A 26398-nucleotide genomic window follows, 5' to 3' on the forward strand; every position below is an offset into this window, starting at 1 on the left:
AGCTTTGGGGTTTTTATCAATTTGGCATAAATATGAAGCTCTTTGGCCACTGATGAGTTTATTCTTACATTTATCATTTATTTTTAAAAGGGAGTTTTATAAGCTGAATGCTATCCAGTGAAGCTTTCTCTTAGTATCTTAATTTATCTTGTTTTTAGATACAAAAACTAACACTGGGTGGAATTTTTGACACTGAAAAAGAAAGCACATTGAGAAAAGGCAAGGGATAGGGAAGGGTTTGTGTGATATTCAATGAATTAGTAAGATTATTCTGTAATTTTGGAGTTTGATTATTGAAGAAAAACACTGGCTCTGGGTTGGTATAGTTCAGTAGTAGGTAGAGCAGTGGCCTAGCATGTGGAAGCCCTGGAATCAATCCCCAATGTCTCAACAAAAAGAAAAACACTTTGTAGTACAGGATGATTAATTAGCTTTGTATTGCTAGTTAGTCTTAACTGGTTAATATCACACCTATTTGGTGTCTCACAGTTCTACAGGTCAGAAGTCCAGACAGGCTTGGCTAGACTAGCTAGGTTCTTTGCTTAAGGTCTCACAAAGCTGAAATCCAGCTAAGAGCTACGTTGAATCTTGGGTTGGAGTCTGGAAGAGATTTTACTTCCAATTTCATTGAGTTTGTAGGCAGAATTCAGATCCTTGAGTTGTAGACCTGAAGTTCCCATTTCCTTGCTGGCTGGCAGGTACCAACCACTCAGCTCCTTGAAACCACCTACATTTCTTCAAACAACCTCTATTTCAGTCTGCCAGTATTATGTTAAATCTCCTTTTTGGCTACAAGCCAGGTAAATAGTTTTTAAAGACTGTATGTGATTAGGCTGACGTGATCCTCAATTTATTATAATCAATTATATCTGCAAATCACTTTTGCCTTGTAACAGTCACAAATGTGGTGTCTCACAGCGTGAGGGATTAGGGTGGGACATTTTAGGCAGCCGGTTTAGGATTCTGCCCATTACAATGATCTGAACGCAAGCCACTTGGCTCTGGTCTGTTAGATTGACCATCTGGATCTCTGATAGGCCTGTGTCTTTATTATGTTGAACATCAGATTATGCACTTGGAAATGAACAAAGTGCTCACTGTTCAGCAAAATTCCAAACATGGACTTATGGGTCAGACGGTGTACTGGGGAGTCTAGACTATGTTTGTGGAGACTATGGTATTCCAACAAGATAAATTCCCTAAGGTCAGCAGTGAAAAAGATTTTCTATCAAGTTCATGTGTTATCAATTTTTTTATATATATCTTTATTTTATTTATTTATATGTGGTGCTGAGGATTGAACCCAGGGCCTTGCATGTGCTAGGTGAACACTCCACCACTGAGCCACAACCCCAGCACCCGCCCCCTTTGTTTTTTTGGTATTGAACTCAGGATCGCTTAACTACTGAGCCACATCCCCAGCCCTTTTTGTATTTTATTTAGAGACAGGGTCTTACTGAGTTGTTTAGGGCCTGGCTAAATTGCTGAGGCTGGCTTTGAACTTGCAATCCTCCTGCCTCACCCTCCTGAGCCCCTGGGATCACAGGATGTGCCACCCCTGGCCAGATTACCAGTGTTGATGATGGATGCAAGAATGAAAATAAAGATCTAGCTAGTTGTGGCGGTGCATGCCTGTAATCCCAGCAGTTTGGGAGGCTGAGGCAGGAGGACCAGGAGTTCAGAGCCAGCCTTGGCAATTTAGTGATGCCCCAAGCAACTTAATGAGACCCTATTTCTAAATAAAACTCAAAAAAGGTCTGGAGATGTTGTTCAGTGGTTAAGCACCCTTGGGTTCAATCCCTGGTGCCAAAAAATTTCTCATGCTGCTCAGGAGAATTCAGATCCTTGGGAGGAACTCTAAATGACCTTTCTGGAATTACAGGTCTTTTTTTTTCTTTTCCTAAAATACCCCTTAGGTAATCCAATTACATTGGTAGGATGCCTGAGTCATCCCATGTAATAGACTATTATGACAAATGTGCAATTAGGCAGTGTGGAGCACAATAATACAAATGTTTAGTTTCCCAAGAATGTCATTTAAAGCCTCAAACATGAAGAAAGAAAATGGCACATTGCTCTCCAAGGTTTGCTTGCTGAAACAAAATGTCTTGTGTAATTACTGCCTTACAATGAGTTGATTCGCTTTTGTTGCTCAAAAGATAGGATTTAGATACACTCACAAGAATCAAAATGTGCGAAAGTTCAGGAATAAATTTGGCTTTTCCTTGGCAAAGCAGAAGATAGCCATATGAAGAAACAAATGCATTGCAAATTTTTAAAAATATCTGAATGGCTAGCATATTTCAGATATTAGCCACCATTTTTACGTCATTGAACAAGATGTCAAAATAACCTGCTCTGAAAGAGCTTACACTTGGCTAAGGGAGAGAATAGTAAAGATTTAAGTTATATAGTGTGATAAGATGCAATAAAGGTTCATGCAAAAAATAGATAGCTCTGAGCCAGGCATGGTGGTGCATGTATATAATCCCAGCAATCAGGGAGGCTGAGACAGGAGGATTGGAAGTTCAAGTCCAGTCTGGGCAATTTAATGTTGTGAGACCTTTTCTCTAAAAGGGCTAGAAATGTAACTCAATGGTGAAGGCCTTGCCCGGGAAGTGTGGAACCCTGGGTTCAACTCCCAACACCTAAAGAAAAGAAATAGATTTGGAAGTCAGGGATACAGGTGAGGGGTGGGTTGCAAATGATTGTTTTCAGCTGACTGGAGAACATAATGCCCTTGTCTTTGAAAAGACAATTTAAAGATCGAAATATGCCAAATAAGTGTAGTAATTAAAAAGGGAATTTTTCTAATAAGTCATTCTTTATATGTTGTGCTGCAAAGGTATCAATTCTCAAATGGAGTGATAAGGTACTAATGTTACTGTAGTAGTATAATGCCTTACATGTTCAGAAATAACTTGTAAACAGTAGATGAATCAACAGTGTAGTCCCATTTTAAATTTAAAAAAAAATGAATTTTCTATCCAGAGTTAGGTGATCTAATCAAACATGGTAGAGATTACTAAGGTTACTTGTTATTTCTATGTGTAGTCTTGTAGAATACCCTTGATTAATTTGATTGATCCTTAAAAAATTCCTTTTATTGAGCTTAGACATGGAAAAATAAGGAAAATGCAGTGATCACTTAAGCATTTCCAGAGCAAACCTTATTTTATCCCACAGAATTATGTTGAGGAAGAAGTCCTCAATGTAATAAAAGGTTTAAGCAAAGATAGCTATCAGATTCTTAATGAAGTGGCCAGCTGAGGGCACCCCTGTGAAAGGGGAGAGTACTTGACCTAGGTGAATTTGCAATTCCTGGTGCATTAAATAGGTATAAGCTAATCCACTGGTACTTGAAAATAATTGCTATAGGTTGAATGATTTTTCCCACTTCAGTGTAAAATCAGCACTGTTAAAATGCTGGTTTATCTCTTTCTTCTTTTGTCTAGAGCTGGCACTGTGGTTCTCGGCACAGTTCTTGGAATAGATAAAACACTGTAAATTTCCTACTTTTTCTATATTTCCTCCCCCTTACCAATAGAATCCTGATTTTGTTTAGAGTAGTACTGTGCCCAGCCTCCCTTGCAGCCCCAGGTAGTGATGAGACCATTCTGACCAATGCAGAATACTTCTGGGATATTCTAAGAAACTTTTAGAGTGCTAAAGTCATTGTTCTCTCCTCATTGCCTCCACCTTCTTTATAGAAACAAAGTATCCATAAAACAATGGGAAAGCAATTAACAAAATAGCAGTAGTTAATCAGTACCTATTAATAATTACCTTGAATGTGGCTGGATTATATTATCCAGTAAAAAGAGTGAATGAATAGATTAAAAACCAAGACCAACTATAATCTTCCTACAAGAGACTTGCTTCACTTTTAAGGACACACATAGACTGAAAGTGAAAGAGTAGAAAATGTATTCCAAGCAAATGGAAATCAAAGGAAAGCAGTGGTAGCAATACTTACATCAGACAAAATAGACTTCATGTTAAAAACTGGTAAAAAGAGACAAAGGAGGACATATAATGATAAAGGGATAAATTGATAAAGAAGATTTAACAATTATACATGCATTCAATAATGAAATGTTTAACTATATAAAGCAAATATTAAAGGATCTGAAGGAAGAAGGAGATTGAAATACAATAATAGGAAGGGACTGCACCACTTTGTTGGACAAATCATTCAGACAGAAAATCAATAAGGAAATATTGGGCTTAATGCTCTAGGACAAATGAACTTAACACATATCCAGAACACCCCATCCAACAGCACCAGAGCATGCCCTTGTCTGCAGCACACGTAGGGCTTTCTTCAGAATGCATCATACATCTGACCACAAAACATGTCTCAGCAAATTTAAGAAGATCAATAACCTATTAAGTATCTTTTTGAACCAGAACAGTATGAAAATAGAAATCAATAATAGGAGGAATTTCAGAAAATCCACAAATGGCAGTTAAGCAATGTGTTTCTGAACAACCAATGGGTCAATGAAGAAATTAAAAGGGAAGTAAGAAAATATCTTGAGACATTCAAAAGGGGAAAAAACAATATACCAAAACTTGTGGGATGCAGCAAAAGCTTTTTTTTTTTCCCCCTTTTTCTTTTGGGTGATGGAGATCAAATCCAGGGTCTTATTCATGCCAAGCAGGAGTCCTTCTACTGAGTTACACCCCTATCCGCCAGCAAAAGCAGTTGGGGTGTGTGTGTGTGTGTGTGTGTGTGTGTGTGTGTGTGTACTAGGGATTGAAACTACAGGTACTCTACTACTGAGCTATCTATATCCCAGACTTTTTTTTATTTCAAGACAGGGTCTCACTAAGTTGCAGAGGTTGGCTTTGAACTTGTGATCCTCCTGCCTCAGCCTCCCAAGTTGCTGGGATTGTAGGCATGAGCCACTGTGCCAGGCTAAAGCTAGTTTTTGAGAAGATTAAAAATTAACAGATCTTTAGCTAGACTGCCCGAGGGGGAAAAAGAGACTCAAAATTCACAAATGAAAATAAGAACATTATAACTAATGCCACAGAAATAAAAAGTATTGTAAAAGACTACCCTGAATAATTACATGCAAAAAAAAAAATTGGGTGTCCTAGAAGAAATGGATAAATTCTTAGGTTTATACACATAACCTACCAAGACTGAATCATGAAGAAATAGAAAATCTATTAATAGAATTAACAGTCTAATAATAGAAAATTGAGGATACTGACCCAGTAATAAATTCTCCCATGAGAGAAAAACTCCAGACTTGGTTGAATCTAATAACAACTGTCCACAAACTTTTCAAAAAAAATTGAAGTAGAAAACTGCAGACTTTTTTTTTTTTTAATGAGACCATCCACTGGTACCAAAGTCAGACAAACTCATTACAAAAAAAGAACACTATAGGTTGGGCGTAGGCCAGCTAGTGTGAGCTAGGAGCTGAGAGGACCCTGCTGTGGTGCGGGTGGTGCGGGGCAGCCAGAGCATCTGCAACCAGGACATGCACCTGCACCATTTTCTGTAGCTGTTAAAGGAATAGCAGCACTTCAGTAGCTGGGGAGCTGAGGGAAGCCTGATGAGAAATACTTGTCCACTGTTGGAGAAAATGCAAATGAATTCAGCCATTATGGAAACTGTATGAGCATTCCTCGAAAAAACAAAACAAAACAAAAAATAAAACTACTATTTGATTGAGTAATTCTACTCCTGGCCTTGCCCATATTCACTGCAGCACTATCCCCACTAATAGATTATGGAATCAACCTAAGTGTCCATCAGTGAATGAATGGCAAAAGAAAATATGATATGTATACACAATGGAATACTATTCACCAGGGACAGCAGGGGTGCAATCAGAGGACATTGTGCTAAGTCAAATAAGCCAAACACAGAAACGAAAGTATCTCATGCTTTTCATGTATATGTAGAATCCGGAACAACTGGATTCCTAGAAGCAGAGAGTAGAATAGTGGCTACCTGAAGCTGGGGGTTGGCAGGAAATAGGGAAAGGATAACCAAAGGGTCTGACATCTCAGTTTTACAAGAGAATTAAGTTTGATTTGGGTGTTTAAAAAAACAAATCTAATCACAGCATGATGAATATAGCAAATAATTGAGTACTGCATGTTTTAATGTCACCAAAAGAATAGATCTCAAGTGTTATCACAAAACACATTAAATGTTTGAGGGAATGGATGAGTTAATTGGTTGGATTTAATCATTCCACACTGTATTCAGAAGTCACAACACTTTGTACAGCATATGTATGCAACTAGAGTTTTCAATATATAATGAAAATGTGCTATCTGCTAATATGTTTACAGAATAAATTTTGCATTATTCCATTAAATAGAAAGCGGGATACAATATTGAAATATGCTAAAACATGTATGAATCTTGAAAACATCATGCTAAATGAAAGATGCTAATTACTAGTTACAAAAGACCCTATATGATGTGATTCTGCATGAAGTGTCCAGAATAGGTAAATCTAGACAGAAGGGAAAATTAGTGGCTGCTTAGGGATGATGAAGCAGGAAGTAGAGCAGATAGGGAGGTGATAGCTAGAGGGTATGGGTTTCTTTTTGAGATAATAAATATATTCTAAAACTGACCTGGTGACGTTTGTACACACTTGTGAGCATTCTAAAAAACCACTGAATTGTACACTTAAATGGATGAATTGTATGGTATGTAAATTATCTCAAAATGTTATTAAAAAAAGAAGTGCCAATTAAATAGAACATATGGTTTTGGACTGGTTCTTTTTGTAATAAAGGACATTATTGGGACAACTGGGGAAATTTGAATGGTGTCAGCAGAGCATCAGTGTTTTTTTTTTTTTAATTTAATTTAATTTTTTTTAACTCATGTAAAATTTCTTTTTTTTAATTGGTTGTTCAAAACATTACAAAGCTCTTGACATATCATATTTCATACATTAGATTCAAGTGGGTTATGAACTCCCATTTTTACCAGAGCATCAGTGTTAATTTCCTGATTTGATGGTTGTATTTCACAAATGTAGGAGAATAACCTTTTTTTTCTTTTTTTTATTGATTTAAAAAAAAATAAACGACAGCGGAATGCATTACAATTCTTATTACACATATAGAGCACAATGTTTCATATCTCTGGTTGTATATAAAGTGTGTTCACATCAATTCGTGTCTTTATACATGTACTTTGGATAATGATGTCCATCACATTCCACCATCATTGCTAATCCCTGCCCCCTCCCTTCCCCTCCCACCTCTCTGCCCTATCTAGAATTCATCTAATCCTCCATGCTCCCCCTCCCTACCCCACTATGAGTCAGCTTCCTTATATCAGAGAAAACATTCGTCATTTGTTTTTTGGGGGGATTGGCTAACTTTACTTAGCATTATCTTCTCTAATGCCATCCATTTACCTGCAAATGCCATGATTTTATTCTCTTTTATTGCTGAGTAATATTCCATTGTGTATATATGCCACATTTTTTAATCCATTTATCTACTGAAGGGCATCTAGGTTGGCTACACAGTTTAGCTATTGTGAATTTTGCTGCTATAAACATTGATGTGGCTGTGTCCCTGTAACATGCTGTTTTTAAGTCCTTTGGGTATAGACCGAGGAGAGGGGATAGCTGGATCAAATGGTGGTTCCATTCCCAGTTTTCCAAGGAATCTCCATACTGCTTTCCAGATTGGCTGCACCAATTTGAAGTCCCTTCAGCAATGTATGACTGTGCCTTTTTCCCCACATCCTCGTCAACACTTATTGTTGTTTGTCTTTATAATGCTGCCCTTCTGACTGGAGTGAGATGATATCCTAGAGTAGTTTTGATTTGCATTTCTCTAATTTCTAGAGATGATGAGCATTTTTTCATATACTTGTTGATTGATTGTAGGAGAATAACCTTTTTGTGGAACATGCACATCATTATTTGTACTAGTGAGCACTAGTATTTATGACAGAGAATCACCATAGATAACTGACTCTCTAACATCTGGGGGAAAAAAAGGTTTATTTCAGCTTTTCTGTACATTTAAGATTGTTTTAAAATAAAAATATGTTTTGTGAAATACCTGATTTAATTTTAAAGTATGAGAGTGGAGATGGAAACAACCAACAATAAAAAATTTAAAAAAAAAAAGAGAGAGTGGAGTTGGAATGTTGGGCTCTCAGTAACCACAAAGAATAAGGAGGCTGAGTACCTGATAGCCCAGCATCTTAAGGGAGTAGGGACAGCATCATTCTTTAGCCAATTGTGTTAGGCCTGACTTTTTTACCCCTATGTTTATTAACTTTATTTATTATTTTTTTAAATATTTATTTTTAGTTGTAGTTACACACAATACCTTTATTTTATTTATTTATTTTTATGTGGTGCTGAGGATCGAACCCAGGGCCTCAAATGTGCTAGGCAAGCACTCTACCTCTGAGCCACAACCCCAGCCCATAACTTTTTTTTTTTAAAGAAAAAATGTAAAAAAAAAAAAAAAAAAAAAAATCAAGAAGAAAATAAAAGGCTACCACATTACTTTGGAATATAATAGTTAAGACTAATTTCTTACAGAAGCATATTTCTATAATAAACATTATTTTAAGAAAAAACCATGTAGAAGTTAAAAAAAAAGTTATATCATACAAACACTAAATAGCAACCAAAACAAACTGTGGTACCTGCATTAGTATCAGACTTCAGAATAAGGTCTACAACTAGAGAAAGAAAGGAATATTTCATAATTATAATGAGGAAGTTCACTGGGAGAACATAATAGTGCCAAATGCTTATGTACCTTAGTAATCCTTAGCGTGGAGGTAGTACAGAGGCCTGGCTATTTTTTATGAGGTTTCTAACTGATGTCAATTTACACGGAATTTCTACCCTAAAGTAATAACACTGATTTTGAGAAAGAAAAGGTCACTTATATTTAATACAATAAATGAGTAAAAATTGAAGAAATAATGTATTTGAAAAGGAATATTTCTTTATTGATGGTTTATCAGTATCATTAATCAGTAGCCAGAAGAAGGAATCAGATCCCTTTTGGAATGTCCTGCTAAAAGCCAGTCAGTTCGTCATCCTTGCTTTTGTTAGTCTGGTAACCAGTAAGTACCAACTTCTCATTTTGTCCAGGAAGACCTTTGAATACTTTCAAGTGCATATAAGTATCATCACCTACTCGCACCTGAAAGGCATAAGACAAAAAAGGAAAAGGAAATTTATCATATGTATCTATACAATGGAAAAGAGTAATGGATCTAGGAAGTCCTCACTGCACTATGCCTTTCTGGAACAGTGCTTCTAGACTTGGGCCAGTGTTCCTACACTCAGCTTCCATCGTATTTTATGAGAAAGGGCACGCTAATGGCATTACAAGAAGCTTAAGTCCTAGTTTTATTTTATTATATGTTTTTTTATTATAATCTGGGTACAAATAACAACTCAGAGTAGCATTTTTCCCCCAAAGATGCACAGAGCAGAAACAAGGGGCAGCCTATATTTTTGGTGATCCTTTTTTTTTAACTTATAAATTAAGATACTTTGTTTGCCACATTACTTGATAAGAGAGAAGACAATCAGAATTGCTGAAAAACATTAGAAAATCAGAAATGCTGAAAAATTTTGGGTTGTATGTTTTCCATCCCTCTACTGTATTAGAACCTACTTTTATAAACACCCACTGAATGTTTTAGGACTGAGCGGGAGCAGGGTGGCCAGCCTCCCTTGTAAAGTTGAAGCCATCTTAAAGTCATTGATATCAAGGTTGAGATGGTAGTTTGGGCATGAATCCAGGACCTGGAAAACCACAGCAAGGATTTCCACTTTGTTTCTTGGTTAGGACAATAAAAGTTTTGTCTTATATGGTATCTATTGTGCTCTTCTATCCCTTTCTACTTTAATTTTAACAAATGCCATTTATCAAAATTTATTATGATACTATAAGATGGTGAGGAGCATTTTATACACCTGATTATATTTACTTGTTATTACAGACCTGCATTTGGAACAATATCCATTTTACAGATGCAGAAGCATATAAAGAGATGATTATTTTCTATAAATCTCTCAGTGAGCAAATGGTAGAACTCAAATTCAAACCCAGATCTGTTAGATTCCAACATCTTTTCACTCTACAGTGTAGTTTTGTTAAAGCACTTATTTTATGTTTAGAACAGGGCATCAACCTTTGCAAGCAATATTAGGGGTAGCACAGCCAGTGCTCTGGGTCCCAATCCTGGCTCTGCTCTTACAGTTCTATGACCTTGGTTAGTTACTTTACTTAACCAGGGTTCAATCTTTTCATCAGTGGTACAATAGAAGCAGATGATACTTTCCCATAGATTGTGGAGAGCAGTGACAGTGATTGGGAGACCAGTGTCTGAGATTGGGGTATATGATGACTTCATAGTTGTGGTATGCTTGGTGCCTGGGAAAGTTTCTGTGCAAAGGTGCAGGATGCCTGGTTGCTATGGTAATGTCCTTCATGGGGAGGCTGTGTGCTAGAGTCCTACAGCCTCTACTTTGCTTTCATACACAGCTCCTGGGAATACAGGAATCCTCTTGCTAAAACAATCATAATCTTGATAGCTCTGCCCGCATAATAGTAACTTTAAACAATGGACTTTTCCTGGGAGCTACGCAATGCTCCTAACATTTCACATTGCAACTGTAGAATGTAACTGAGAAATAAGCTGAATAATGTTGCCAACTCTGTAACTTTCATGAATACAAAGGATAATGCTTGCATAGTCCTAAATCTGATTAATGAGACATATATAATAAAGATTGCTGGTGTAATTCTTTAGACTTTCTTCTCTATCTGAGAGCAGCGCTCCACCCAATCCCAGCTGTTTATCTTCAAGATCTGAGTACGTGAGTCTTTATTCTTCCAATCTCCCATCACCCGTTGCTGGAACCTGCTAGTTTTATCATGCTGGTCGCCGCAGTAGATTGAGAATATTAAATGAAATGGACACGCCCTGCTCTTGGAACAGTGCTTGGCAGAGTGTAAGCAGTCAGAGATTATTATCCACACTGTTCAGGTTAGGGATTAAGGTTCAGAGGACAGCCTTTAATCACAGGCTTTGACTAGTAGAACGAGTGGAATAATGGTTCAAACCCAGGATGGTCTGAAACCAAAAGCTGTGATCCTTCCATTCTATTACCCTGCCTCTTGATAGGAAGGCAAGACACTAAGGGATGGTGAGGTCACTGGCAAGATCCTAAATCTAGAGAGTAGCTCAACTCAAAGGAATCAACAGCCATACTACAGGAAGTAAGCAGGGAACTTTGGATAGGACAGGGTAGCAGAGTCAAGGGAAGAGACTTTCAAGGTCATTTTTGATGAGCTTTTAAAGGAATGTATAAGGGAGTAAATATGTGATATTTATGCGTTTGTATTAATCCTAACTTATTAAAATGATCTTAGTTTTGATGGAAAGATTCCTATCTTTGAAAAAAAAGCATTTTTAACTGGAAAACTTTCTTTTCCAGCTGTGAAGAAAGGTTGAGAAAGGACAAAATGATGGCATTGTTTTTGAGGATACAAAAGGGTTTCCCTCACATATGTCTCACCTGGGTCCGGTATTTGCCAGGAGACCAGATATGGTAGGACTGAATTGATTCGCCTATATAACCCAGTATCATAACCTCCTTCCTTCCTTCCTTCCTTCATTCCTCCCTCCCTCCCTTCCTTCCTTCCTCCTTCCCTCCCTTTACTTCTTTCCTTTTGTACCAGGAATGGAACCCAGGGGCACTTAACCACTGAGCCACATTCCAGCCCTATTTTTATTTTTTATGTTGATACAGGGTCTCACTAAATTGTTTAGGGCCTGGCTTAATTACAGAGGCTGGCTTTGAACTTGCTATCCTCCTGCCTCAACCTCCCAATTGCTGGGATTATAGGTGTGCACCATTGTACCGGGCTCATAGTTTTCTATTTCGGGGGGAGTGGGTACTGGGGATTGAATGCCACATCCCCGGCCCTGTTTGGTTTTATTTTAGAGACAGGGTCTCACTGAGTTGTTTAGCACCTCAATTTTGCTGAGGCTGGCTCTGAACTCAAAATCTTCCTGCCTCAGCCTCCCAAGCAGCTTGGATTACAGGCATGTGCCACTGCACCTGACTGGCCCATAACTTTCTTATGCTGAACTGACTAGTTCCACCTATTGCATTTCATTTACTGTAAATATTAATTTTTTATATATATTTTAAGTAGGTTTTTTTTGTTGTTGTTAAAGAAAAATAAACCATACTGTGTCCTGGTTAAATGGCTAAGTAAAGAATAAGTAAATACACTTGAATGTCTGCTATTGTTGCTGTTCCAGTGCTGGAGATTGAACTCAGCCTCATTCATACTAGACAAGTGATCTGTCACTGAGCTATACCAGCAGTGTAATTCTTCTTTAAATCAGAATTGTCATCTTTTTAATATGTAAGAATAAGAGTGGCTCCCACATATATCCTTGGCTGGCTTATTGAATTGGTTCCCCTCTGGTAACATTGAAAGGATTTTTAGCCAGGTGTGATGGTGTACACAGGTGGTCCCAGTGGCTCAGGAGGCTGAGGCAGGAGGATGGCGAGTTCAAAGTCAGCCTCAGCAATTTAGTGAGGCCTTAAGCAACTTAACGAGACCCTGTCTCTAATATAAAGGGCTGGGGGTGTGGCTCAGTTGGTAGAGTGTTTGCCTAGTATGTGTGAGGCACTGGGTTCTATTCCCAGCAGCACATATCAGTAAATAAATAAAGGTCAATCAACAACTAAAAAAAAAAAAAAAATTAGAAGAAAAGTCTTCCATTAGAACTGGGTCAATGCATCACTTAACTTTTTGATATAGCTATAAAACCAATATTTTAAATATGCCACTGCTTATTTAAGTAGTTTGATCTACTTGAGTTGTAAAAATAATTATTTAAGTTATATTAATCAAAATACTTAGTTAAGGGCAAAAGTTGTGTGTATTTTTTTCCTAGCTAATGATTCAAGCCATTTTAAAGATCCATTTTATTTGGACATACAGAATCATAAAGCTCTGAGGAACATACCCTTTAAGACACCATCCGGTTTGGCCCCAGGCCTTTGGGCCCTCCCACCATAAACCTGAAGCAACCAGGGCCATAAAATAAATGTGTTCTGAACATCTAGGAACTGTTTTCCTATACAAGTTCTAGAAATTAAGTTAAGAATCAATATACGCAAGCTAAATTCACAAGGGAAAAAGTAGTTTAAATACAACACCATTTGCCAGATTTCAGAGTCTACCACTTGTAAGGTATCGTGGTAGGCATCTTCACTTAGGACAGCCAGAAGCAATAAAGTATATGTGAAATCATTATGTGAAACAAGAAACACCACAGCAAAGAAGAAATATGATATCTTTGAGTGCTAAAGTGAATATTGAACTCTAACCTTAATGTAGTAATTTATTCCAGCCACTACTTGAGTTTTGTACTCTACAGCTTCGAATTGTTCATAAGTCTCATTTGTTTTTTCTTCAAGCTGTGGTTTAACCTTAAAAAAAGAAAAGAGGAAACAAATTACTAAAACTACATTGGCTTGATTTATGTGATTTAAAATTCTGGGAAACTCATGCTCCTAATAGTCCTCAAAGATGACAATGAGATCTGTGAGCTGTTTCCCATATTTCAACAGAAAACATTTATCTTTAAGATTACATGAATTAAACTGGGTGTGGTGGTGCATGCCTGCAATCCTGGTGACTTGGGAGGCTGAGGCAGGAAGATCACAAATTCAAGGCCAGCCTGGGCAACTTAGCTAGGCTTTGTCTTAAAATAAAAAATAAAAAGGGCTACAGGACTAGGGATGTGGCTCAGTGGTTAAGTGTCTCTGGTTTCAATTCCCAGTGCCAAAAAAAACAAAAAACATTACACGGATTAAAATGTCAAACTTTGTTGCTTTAGGCTGAATGAACATCAAATCTATGTGGTAATTCAATATAGGAACATTTTGACTGGTAAAGCTCCAACAGTTATATATGCCTTTGATTAGTTAAAAAAAGAAAGAGCAATAATTATTACCTCTTTTTTAAAATTGTTTTGAAATAATTTCACATTTAGAGTTGTGAAAATAATATACTGAATTCCTTTATAGTATTTACAGTTTCTCCTAATGTTACCATCTTACATATCTATAACATAATCATCAAGACCAGAAACCAACATGGTATAATACTACTAAGGAGTCTATAAACCTTATTAGAATTTTGCCAGTTGTCCCCCAAATGTCCTTTTTCTGCTTCAGGATTCGACACTGCATTTAAGTTAGCACACCTCCCTGGTCTCTTCCATTCTTTGGTCTTTATTGTTGATTGTGGGAGACCAACTTCACATGTGACTGAGTCACACTCCCCAGAAATGTGGCAGAGCTTTCCCCACCCTTCTTGGGTTCGAGGGACAGTGTCTCGTGCATGGGTGTGTCTTGCTATAGCCCCATGGGTGAAGCTACGCTCACCTGTTCCTTTGTGATATAAACTCTTTTCCTGTTTAGGATAGAATCTTCCATGGAAGTGCCTTGTGTGTGTCCCCTTCTCTTACTGTGCCCTTGGATGTGGCCTACCCAGATGTCAGTCAACCTGCTGACAGTGGACATCATGAAGATAGACTCAGCCCCTGAAACCTGACCTCTTGCCTCATTTGAATAGCTTCTCCTCAATAAAAGGGGTCAGCAAGTGCTCTCGCTCTCTCTCTTCCTGCGGACTCTTAAGGTCAGAGGAGCCGTCACAGCGACCCCAAAGAAAAAGGTATTTGTGTCCCTTGTGTGGTTATTTAGTGCAGCCCAGTTATCCCAGTTTAACTGGAGTGACCCCTGAGCCTTTTAGTCGCAAGAACAGAAACCTGGCAATTGATCTTGACACTTTTGAAGAATACTGAACTGTTTGCCGAACGTCCCTCAGTTTGGGTTTGTCTGATCCTCTCTCTGTTAGTGATCCACATCTGTCGAAGGATGGTGCAAACTAATGTGCTCCTGCTGCATCCCCGCAAGAACTGCATGTTTCCTTAATGCTGATGGTAATGTGGATCACTTAGGATGTCTGCCAGTTTCTGCCACAGTAAAGTTACTATTTTCCCTCCTTTGTAATTAATATAAATTTAGCGAGGAGACATGTTCAACTATCCTATTTTTCACCAGATTTTCATCCACCAATTTTATCATTTGATGTTTCTCACCGATAGCAATTTTTCCTGTGGTGTATATCTGTTAACTGGAATTCTACTGGAAGGAAGACCTGTCCCCTTTTTCCTATTCATTTATTCAATGATTATTTCTATTAATATGACTGTGGGTATTTCTTTTACTTTAAAAGTTATTCTTTGTTATCATGTTGTTGTTGTTGCTTCTCGACATGGCTCCATCGTTTTGTGAGCACTTCCTTACTTTCTGACTTGAGATGCTTTCCTCACAAAAGCATTTAATGTGCAGCCAGCTTCAATCAAGCCCCCTGGGTATCTGGGGTTCTGCTGAGGCCATCCTGTCCTTCCCAGCAGTGGGCAGACGTTTTGAGTCCTTTGCTATTGATGTCTCTTCACCCAGCAGAACTGTTTTTAAAGACGTAGACATTTTCAGACTCTGTGTTCTCAGACCACTTTTGAAGAGCCACTCTATAAACTACCACCCTTTTCTCCTGTGCCCTTCAGAGTCAGTGGGATAAAGGTGACTGCATTGTTGAGTTGGAAAACAAAGCTCCAAAGTGGAGAAAGGGGAGAAGACACGCAGAGAAAATACCGAAATGACAAGAGAGAAGCTGACCCGGTGGGACAGGGGGTTTGATAGTTTAGGTTCCCCTGGTTCTGACCCTTTTGAGCTGACAAAGGCAGAGTGACCAATGCTGGGCACCCACTGAGTTAGGAGCTGAGTTGGAAAGGGTTTGTCTCTATACTGACTCCCAACAGGATTGATTTAACATCATTTTACAAATAAGGAATTTGTGAGGAGAGCTTGATTGCTTAAGGTTGAAAAATTTCACAGTCCTAGTTATTAAAGTTTTTGCCTAAAACTAAAGTATCTGATCTGTAGTCCTGGTTTTCAGTCTTCTGCTCACTTTTTTTATTTTCCAGCTTGCATCATAATTTTTTAATTTCTATCTGTTCTATGAACAGATCCAAATTTGTGACCTTTCCATGGTATGTGCAGATCGTAAGTCCAGAGTTTTCCATGACAGAGCTCATGCTAAGTGCTCTGGTTTATTTCCTTGGTGCCGTGGCACCTGTCACATGGTGTGCTCCAGTTTTCTGGTTCACTGGATGTGTAATCTTTAGCCTCCTTCTTTCTCACTTTCCAGTAGAAAAGATTTGCATTGTTCAGTGTTAGATGCTGTGGACCTGGGTGATGAGATTTGAGCAGGGGAGTAGGAAAAGGCGCAAACGGGAGAGCTTGTCAGTGAAACCTTGAAATTCAGAAGGATGGACACTGGGAGGATGAAAGCCAGCTGTGAGTGATGGTCAGGAAGCTGGTATGGACAGATCTTGTGCTGAACCTAAATTGGAGTTTCCCTTGCTCAGCCTGCCATGTGCATTGGTAGCCGAAACACTGGAGGGCACAGTGTGGGTTTGGCACTTTGCCCCCAGTCAAAAGAAGGAAGCCATGATGGAGGAGCACCTGGTAAAATAGATTTACTCCAGAGTTGTTCAAGCTTTCCTTAGTGCTGCAAAGCATAAATCCTGGTGTGTTGTCTGTTTTCTAGGATCTGAAGATTGGATCACGTGACACCCATCATTCAGGCAAATTTCCCTAATCTGTAAACATCTTCAGAAACACATGAACTATGCAGAGAATGGATACAGATGATGGTGGTATCATGGATGGGCCATATGTTGGAAATTTTTACCAATTAAGAAAGGAGAGTGTGGGTAGTTGTGTGAAAACATGGTGGGACTTGTAGGGCATGTCTTGTGGACATTTGTCACCTGATACATTTTGAAGAAAGGAGGGACTATGAGGATGAAGAACTGAAGTCAGCTGGCTCAGAATGGAGGGACTGGCTGAAGAAAGGAGGACAGAGTCTAAGACTAGAGGGAGGGGTGAGATCCAACTGGGAAAAGGTAAATTGGGGCACCAGATGCTTGCAGTTTTCCAAGAAGGGAAGGAACTGAGACATCCTGTTGGAGGGACCATGGGAGGACAGGAGGGATTGAGAAACTGAGGAGACCAGAAGGTACGGGTTTCTCAAAAATGAAGAACAAATTGGACTGAAGGAATGTGCTAGTCCCAGGGTGTGAATTCGGAGTTGTGATGGGTGAGTTTTCTGTGGTTCTCATCTTCTTTGAGCAGAGATCTCTGATCTTGGAGAAGAACCTGAGGAGGAGGTGGCGGCCATGGGAGTGATCTCTAATTGAGGCCTGGAATGCCAGGAGCTCACAGGGTCATGGAAATCAGGGGTGGAGGAGTGTATGAAACCACCTGTCATGGAAGCGTGACCAAGTGGGCCCCAGCTTGTTCTGATGGAGATGGGAGGGTAAGTGCCTGGAGGATTCTGGTGTGGCTGAATGGCAGGTTCTCCAGGTGTGGGGCAGTGGAAGAGGTGACTGATGAGGAGGAGGCTGAGGTAGGAGAGGGGAATGTAAATCTGTGGCTGGGGTTAGTGAGAACCAGGATATGTGAATTCCAGGGTGTGTCCAGGATGGCATGCAGATATGTGTGTGTGGCGTACTGGCATACAAAAATCATGTTTTGTGTGTTTGCCAGGAATGGTGTTCAGCAGGCTAGTGACTTAAAGGTATGTGGTGGGGTGTGGTATGCATGCATATTTGTATGTGTAATAATAGTCCTTATTTCCAAAAATAATTATTAAAATAAGGTTTCTTTCCTTCACATAAACATACTCAGACGGAATTCTAATCCAGTGTTATTTATATATGATTCAAGATAATGGATCTGGAGGTTTCTGCTCTTGGGACCATCCATTGGTCCTTTATTACATATATCATAGCTTTTCATGGTTAGGTTCATGTATGGCTCTTTATTTCATCATGTGTCTCTCTTACCTCTATTCTGTTTTATAAATTTTCCTGGGGCCAGGGACCATTTATTGTCCTGCCTGCCAGAGCAGTTCACACAGTGTTGTCTACATAATCAGCACCTTCTGAATGAGATGACCACTGTTGTTTTCCTTTATGACAACTTGTCTCCCCAAATAGAAAAGACTGAAAGAGCAATGACTGATTATCAACTAACAGAGAGTCTTGGAAGAGAGGTCTTCCAAGAATACTCAGACTCAAGTTCTTCCAGAGTCTCTCAGTACATAATCCATTCCATCTCTATTGTCTTGTCTTCTGCCTTCAAAAATAAATCCTCTCAGTTCTCAGCCCTTGGATTGATTTTCTTTCTGAACTCATCCAACATCTCTCTTTCACTTAGCTGTCAGCTCCTGGCATCTGCAGTTGCTACTTGTCTGTGCCACTTTGCTCTCTCCTGTGATGACCTTTCCCTTCTTCTTTCCCTCCCACTCCAGTGGGCTTCTCCCTTTACTTGGTATTCCATTAAGAAGCTTCCAGATAAGGAGAGAGGAACCTCAGAATCATCAATTCTTTTAAAAGCTGAAAAATGCTTGCATTTTAACAGGTGATTTTAAAAATAGAAATGCACTTAAAAGTTGAAGGAACAAAACTACAAAGTAAGCTGAGCACAGTGGTGTAATTCCAATGACTCGGGAGGCTGAGGCCGTAGGATCATGAGTTCAAAGCCAGGCTCAGCAAAAGCAAAGTGCTAAACAACTCAGTGAGACCCTATCTCTAAATAAAATACAAAAGAATAGGGCTGGGGATGTGGCTCGGTGGTTGAGTGTCCCAGAGTTCAATTGCCAGTACCAAAAAGAAAAGAAAAGAAAAAAACCTACAAAGTAAACAACAGGCAGTGGAGGTCTTCCCTGGAACCCCGTCACATCACAGTAGGTGTTTGATGACCAACACCTACCCACTAGCCTAGCCCTGCCTGGGAATGCAACCGGTTCTATCATCTTGGAGGAGTTGATTGAATGTCCTCACTCATCAGGTGCTTTCAATAACATCTGCCTCTTGGGGTTGTTTGTAGGGCAATAATTGATATAATGGATGTGAAAGTGCTTCCTAAACTGTATAGTTTACTGACTTCTTATACCTTCCAACACTAATCTGGACATTGTCCCTTAAGGCTATCTCCTACCACAGAGGGCAGATGAGAGACAAAGGAGAGTTTAGCAGCTGAGGAGCTGCACCCGGACAGTAAGTGTTCACCTGAAGGTAATAAGGTCAGGAGGATTGACAAGCAATCTCTAACATCCTTGCTGGTCCAAAATCTATGATCATGAAAAGAACTTAATTGGCTAATGTTCTAGATATCTGGGCTTCCCCCATTGCCCTTTAGCTCCTTGAGGTCAGGGGCCATGTCTTATAACCTTAATGTAGCATCTATGATATTTAGCACAATGCTAGACACCTAGGAGACACTCAAGAAATACACCTACCGAATGCTTCATCCATGTGTGTTTCTCATAATGATTTCAATGTGAGGCTGGAGCCTGCAGTGAGAAGGCCAGTCTGCCCTGCTATTCCTCCCCTGTGTGTTTCCTGCACCCCTGAAGCTTCTCCACATGCTAATGCTGTGTGGAGGAAGGGGCCTGTAGTAAAAAATTCTGGATGGAGCCTAATTTCTTAATCAGGTGACTCTTAGCTACTTTGATGGTTTCATCATCTGAAAATTGGACATAATGCCCTCTCTACCTCCTGGGTTATAAAGATCAAATGTGAGATCGAATGGAGGTCAAGGCTTTTAAAACTTCAAAGCACCTTTATGGGCTGAGGTAGCAGTGTTAACAACTATTTCCCATGATACCTCTGACAAAGTTGGAGCCTGAGGTACACAACAAGAAACACACTGTCGAATTAATTTTGTAATTTAAGACAGGGCTCATGGATGGTGTTGTTAACAATGCAAGGCATTCCAGTAGCTTCTTATTTTTTTAAAAGATTATTCTCTCGGGGTTCAGTGGCACACACTTGCAGTGCCAGCTACTCGAAAAGCAGGGGCAGGAGGATCGCTGGAGTCTGCAAGTCTGAGACTAGCCTGAGCAACACAGTGAGACCCCATGGGTCTCTCTCTGTCTCTCTCTATCACACACACACACACACACACACACACACACAATTAAATTAAAAATGGTAATGAGTCTAACTAAGATGATAGGCTTTTAAACATCATTGGAATGTTCTATATCTTCTTTATTTCCAATGTCTATTGCTCCCTATCTCCTTACAGCTCTGCTTCCTACAGAGTCTCAGGGGATTTTGGGGATTCAGGGATGATTTCACACAAAAATTTGAATAAACAATTATGGTGTCTTACCTAGGCATATTTCTTTTTTTTTTTTAAATTTTGAGTCATGTTTACACACATTCTTATTTTGGTTTAGTCATAACAGCTCTGAGATTAGTGGGGCAGGAGACTTTTCCAAATGAAATTGAGAACTTTGATTTTGGCACCCTATTTTAAAAGCCTCATCTCCCAGGGCCCTGGAGGATAACATATACCTCTGGTCTTGTAGGAAGGCGAGGTTGGATAGCAGCAGCAGCAGCACCTGCAATCCTGGTAGGAATGCAGAATCTCAGGTCCAACTCAGACCTCCTGAGTCAGAATCTGCAATTTATCAAGACCCACAGGGACTTTCGGGCACATTCAAGTTTGGGAACACTGATATGATATAGGGATTCGAATAAAAGTATTAATGACTTAGTATATTCTCCAAAAATAAAAAGGTCTAATGTTAAATAAACAAACTTCTGAAAAAGAAATATTTATTCCTAAAGAATGAGTGGTAGAATTCCAGGCATCTGGACTCTTCTAGAGCTCTCAGTGCCCTAAAAAATAAACGATCCTATCTCTACCACTCACAAAGATAGCCGATCGAGTTTGCCAGATAATGTCATCGAATGATGATTCAGAGGAAAAAAAACAAAACAAAAACAAGAAGGATTAGAAAATGAGGCAATAAATTACAAACTTAGGTGAGAGCTAATCAAACACCACTTGAACTATATCAGTTTGCTAAAAACATTTAGAGTCCTATTCTTACCATAATCAATTTGGTGGTCTATAAGATCCTGGAATCACCATATACTATATTATTTCTTCCTAATTGAATCATCCTCTAACTATTAAAGGACTGCAACACTGTCTATTCAGGCAGATATGAAGGAAGTCTGTAACTGACTGCCTTTACAATATTGTTCTTCATTCATTCCATTTAAAAATCATCTCCCTGAAGTGCATTTAAAGTCCAGTATATCAAATTGTCAACAGCCTTAGACTTCCACTACCTGTTGTTTTCACTGAGCAAGATTGGAAAAATTTCATAAATAACTGAATTAGTAATCTTAGAGTCATACATTTAAGTAAAAGCCTTAGAAACCTAATCCAAAACAAATTGTTATTTAACAAATGGAGAAACTGAGACTCTGACAAGCAACAGTGACTTGGTGGAGGTCTCTCTGGCAAGTGTTGGGATTATTCCAGGTTTTGTCTGAAAGCTCAGTGTTCCATTTTTAGCTGCATGAAAGCTGGATAAAGCCACATTTCTCACCAACACCCTGGTTTTCATGTTCACCCACACCTTTAACACAGGACCAAACGATGAACTGAGATTTATATCCAACTTTTTCCTGAAACGGCACCAACTCACCTCATTAGCAATCTCCTGGATTTCTTCAGTGGCAGGTTTGGCCTCAGTCAAGCCTCCAGGTATCATTTTGGCTAGTGTCTGGCAGGCAGGGTGCTGGAAGCCAAGTGCTCAGGTAAGTGTGGAGACAAGTTTTAACAGCAACTCAGCAAACAAGCTCCGCCTATAGAATGTGCTCACTTCCACAAAGAGTAAAGAGGCGCGGGAAAAGGAGTTTGCCCGAAGCGAGTTTTCTTGCTTTCTTGAGAGGATCTGTTGAGTGGAACCGGGAAGGATGCCGGTGGGGGGACCAGCGTGGGCGAGCTCGGGTGTCACCCCGCAGCGAGCCTCAGACTTGCCTCCCTGTGTTCTCGGTACCCATCCTGATTCCATCCGGTTGCGCCCTCTGCAATCCGACATGCGAAACCACAGTCTCCAGATCTTTAAAAACCTCCAGTGTAAAATTTTATATATTTTTTAAAAAGAATAGTTTCAAATAACATCAAGCCTGGTTGTTTACAATTTACTTGAATTTGTGAAGACGATAAAAGGATCTGTAGGGAGGACTTCATCTGGATATGTGTACTTCACTTTTAATTTCTAGAAACATTTCAATTACAGAAAAGCAATAGCAAAGTATATTTCTATTACTCAGAACTAAAGATTTTAAACATTTTGTCTTATTTAATTCACATCTTTATTTTTCTTTTTGTAGTTGTTTTGAAGAAATGAAATATTATACCCACCCTAACCTTGCCCTCTGTAGAGGTAAGTTATTGTGAGTTTGGTACTTTTCTAGCCCATTTTTATGCTTTTACTTGGTGTTTTAAAATAATAATAATAATAATTTAATAATAAAATTATTATTATTATTATTATTATTATTATTATTATTATTATTATTATTATTATTTTGTACCAGAGATTGAACCCAGGGGCACTTAACCACTGAGCCACATCCCTAGCCCTCTTTAAAATATTTTATTCAGAAACAAGTTCTAAGTTACATAGGCTCTTGCTAAGTTTCTGAGGTTGGCTTTGAATTTGTAATCCTCCTGCCTCAGCCTCCACAGCTGCTGGGATTACACAGCTGCTGTGCCACCATGCCTGGCATATTTTAAAAGTTCAACTTAAGTTGTATGCTTACCATCTTTTTTGTTTTGCTCTTTTCTTACTCTACATGTTTTGCAAAGTCTCCAGTTCCTTTCATGACTGTCTGCTGCTGTCTGCTAGATCTATTGTTCTGACTGCTATATGGCATGTGCTCATTCTCCTATTATTAAGATTTTGGCTGTTTCTATGGCTTCACCCTTATAAAGAAAGTTGCATTATCTTCCTTTGTACCTGTGTAGGAATTTCTCCAGACAACGTCTAGGAGCGAAGTTGCCGGGGACCATGTAATAAATAGGAACCAAAGAGTTTACAGTATAAGGAATTCTTTATATACTCTCCATCAGATGCCTTCACCCAGCAGATTGATGATGACATGATGCTCCTTCATGAAGCCGCAAGCCATCTGAAGACTTTGGCTCAGCTTTCCTAGGCCCCTGGCTCACAGACCACCCTGAACAGCCTCCACATACATGCAGGTTCTATTCATCTTCCTGTGGCCTTCCCAAGTCAAGTCCTCTCAGGGGCAGGCCCCTAACTGTTTTCAAGGCCTCAGCCCATTTCTACCTCCTGGCTTACCTTGTCTAGGCCTTCTTTAGGGACCCTCCCTGGTGGGAGGGGACAGGGTAACCTGCAGGTCTGTTCCTTTCCAGGCTTGATGCTCTGTGTTTTCAGCTCTTCCCTCTTGATTCTCTATAATTTCTTTTAGAATTAAAAACTTCCCCCAAGCAAATATTCTTTTGTCTTTGCATTTCTACTATAATAGTTCTGATTCTTCTCTGGTTGTGTGGATGCTTCCAACAAACAAGAGAAGAGTCACACATGAGAAGGTGCAGAAAATAAAAGCACAACAATTAAATTAAACATTCAATGGGTTAAATGTACACCTTTAAAAAGTTTTCATACCTTTATTTTATTTATTTAATTTTATATGATGCTGAGGTTCAAACCCAGTGCCTCACCTCATATGTGCTAGGCAAGCACTCTACCACTGAGCCACAAACCCAGCCCTAAACATTTATTTCTAAAGTACCTCTAAGATTACTCTTTGGGTTTTTCTTTTTTGGCATGTCTTTATGGAGACTGTCTGTATGGAGCTAGACATCCTCATGTTTCTGTAATTCTGGTCTGTGGGCTCATCTTCAGTGGAAGTTACATTTTATGGGAGTTTTGTCCTTTGTGGGCCGAGTCACGGGATTTCCCTTTAAGGTAACTGCCTGTGTGAAGCCCTAGGAGGTAAAAGGCCTCCAACCAGCTCATATGTTACTATTGACTTCGGACTCTGAACCATGAAGATACTGAGAATCTGGGCTCTTCTCCAGCTTGTGGGATAGGCACGGGGCCCTGGACTTCCCCAGCCAACTGTGCTCTCCCGTTGTCAGGGATAGATGGGTGGATGCACTCATGCCCAGCCCATCATTCCCACCCCTGGTAATGTATCCAAGAGAATGAAGACATGTCCTCAGGAAGACATGTGTACAAAAGTTCATAGCTGTGTTATTCCTCATAGCTCCAAACTGAAAATGACTGGTGAATGGCAAAAATCAATTAAGTGTGGCATATTCATAGCATAAAATACTGTTCAACAACAAACAGTAACACAATAATAACACGTTCAATAATATATGTGAACTCCAAAAAACCAATGTGAAATGGAAATCAAACTCAAGAGACTAAGGGGTTGAGTTATATTATTCCATTTATGTGAAACTCTAGAAGATGCAAAATCATAGTGACAAAAAGATCACAGGTTGCTTGAGGTTGAGGGAGAGGGAAGGAAAGGATGACAGAGGGACATAAGGAAATGTTTCAGGAAGATGAAACTGCTCCATATCTGGACTGCAGCGGGGTTACACAGCAGGATATGTTTACCAGAATTCATCAGTTGTGCCCTTAAAATGGGTAGACTTTACAGTATGTAGGTTACACCACCCAAAACTGGAATAAAATGGTGCTACCATTTGAACACTTTTATGTGTGTCTTGGCCTTACTTTATGCTGTTTTCTTTAATGTGTTCCATTAGAATCTTAACTACTGCTGAATGACCATATGCTGAATGACATACAACCTTAAAAACAGTTATTAAAGCCCCATTTGAAGTGTGTGCTCAAGTAGAGGACATAGTTTCTCCTCCTGGCACTCCATGTGGTGAAGAAGGAAAGCAGGAGGTAAGGTTGGTTGAAGGTTGGTCACGAAGAATAGGTGAAAGATTTTTTACACATTAGTTGTTTGGTAATAGAGGCCACTAAAGGTTTGAGCTGTACAGAAACTATTTATGATTTAGGAAGACATAACTGGATGCAATGTGTAGGCTGGTGTGTTAATGAAAAATACAGTCTCTTTCCTCCTATCTTACTCAACACTCAGCACATCCTGGCCATCAAACTGTGAGGGACACACAAACAATTTCCAATAGACTCTGATGGGTATCCTATAATTCAATTCAATTCTGACATTAACCAGTGTTCGTGTCTGATTCCACAGGTGAAGGGCACAATCTCTTGAGGTTGTCCCTCACTTCAGATACCAAACACACAATCCAGGTTGTGACCAATACTTTGAGCCTACCAGCTATAAATCAAAGTTTCCATGACCCCTGACTCAGGTTTAACCATTTGCTAGGACTCAGAGAAACACATTGGCCAGCTTCTTATTTAATAAAGGAAAGGATAAAGGATACAGATAAGCAGCCACATGAGAGTGAATCCTTTAGAGTTCCTGAGTGTGGGAGCTTCTTTTCCCATGGAATTGGGGTACATCACCTTCTCAGCACATGGATGTTCCCCAATCCAGAAGCTCTTTAAACTCCATAGTTCAGGGTTTTTTTTTTTTTTTTTTTAATGGAGGCTTCAGCACATAGACATGAATGATTGCTGACTCAACCCTCAGCTCCTTTCCCCTCCCATATGATAGATAGGGTGTGGGGTGGAGCTGAAAGTTCCAAACTTCCTCTCCTGGCCTCGTCTTCCTGGTGCCAGCCCTCCTCCAGGAGCCCACACCTTGCCTCACTAAAACAGAAGTCACTCCTTCCACCCAGGAAATTCTAAGGGATTAGGAGCTCTGTGTCAGGAACCGGGGTCAAAGACCAACTATTAGAACAACAGATTCCCCTAGCACCCCCAGCTCAAGATATGACAAAGATTTTAGGAGTTCTGTGTCAGAAATTGGAGAGAAATATATATATTTCTATAAATCACAATATCATGGCCAGATTGGAGAAGATCTTGGAGACAGATCAGTTAGGAAGTTAATCACAATGGAACAATGAAAGGTTAATGAGAGCCGGATCCAAGGCTGGCATGTGGACTGAGGAGCAAGGGATCCATACCACAATTTAAGTAAATAATATTAGGAGGGAGGAAGGACAAGGGAAGGGGAGTCGGGAAGCTGACAGGTGTTTTGTTTGGGTGGTCAGGACGATGATTTTACTATTAACAGTATTTGCAGGGGGAAAAGCAGGCTTAAGCAAGGAAGTCAATACTGAAAATGTAAAAATACAATTGGGAAAAGAAAACTACCTTTCTCCTTCCAGGTCAATGATGGGGGAGAGTGAAGATCTTTGCAAAAGAATTTAATCCAAGACTTAAGAAGGTAATGTGGAAATCAGAAATCACAGGCCTTGATATTTCATTGGCCTTGTAGAAATTTAATTGTTAA

The 26398-nt window shown here is 39.4% G+C and overlaps 1 protein-coding gene across 1 annotated transcript; it reads right to left on the minus strand.

Annotated features, from left to right (window-relative positions):
• Window positions 1-9042: 9042 nt before the first annotated feature.
• On the minus strand, window positions 9043-21720 carry Csta (cystatin A). The gene is made up of 3 exons (XM_027936179.1): window positions 21655-21720; window positions 13395-13496; window positions 9043-9171 (listed from the first exon to the last, which is right to left on the minus strand). The coding sequence occupies exons 1-3, from the start codon at window positions 21718-21720 to the stop codon at window positions 9043-9045; spliced, it is 297 nt and encodes a 98-aa protein (XP_027791980.1).
• Between the last annotated feature and the right edge of the window lie 4678 nt (window positions 21721-26398).

Source organism: Marmota flaviventris, chromosome 8 (genome assembly GCF_047511675.1).
Source record: "Marmota flaviventris isolate mMarFla1 chromosome 8, mMarFla1.hap1, whole genome shotgun sequence".
Classification (NCBI taxonomy): Eukaryota; Metazoa; Chordata; class Mammalia; order Rodentia; family Sciuridae; genus Marmota; species Marmota flaviventris.

Excerpts from the sequence above, each read along its gene's own strand:
- Csta (XM_027936179.1), bottom strand. The coding sequence starts at position 21,720 with ATGATACCTGGAGGCTTGACTGAGGCCAAACCTGCCACTGAAGAAATC. Across the intron at positions 13,497-21,654 it reads TCCAGGAGATTGCTAATGAG|GTTAAACCACAGCTTGAAGA; the intron begins GTGAGTTGGTGC and ends TCTTTTTTTAAG. Across the intron at positions 9,172-13,394 it reads GAATAAATTACTACATTAAG|GTGCGAGTAGGTGATGATAC; the intron begins GTTAGAGTTCAA and ends TATGCCTTTCAG.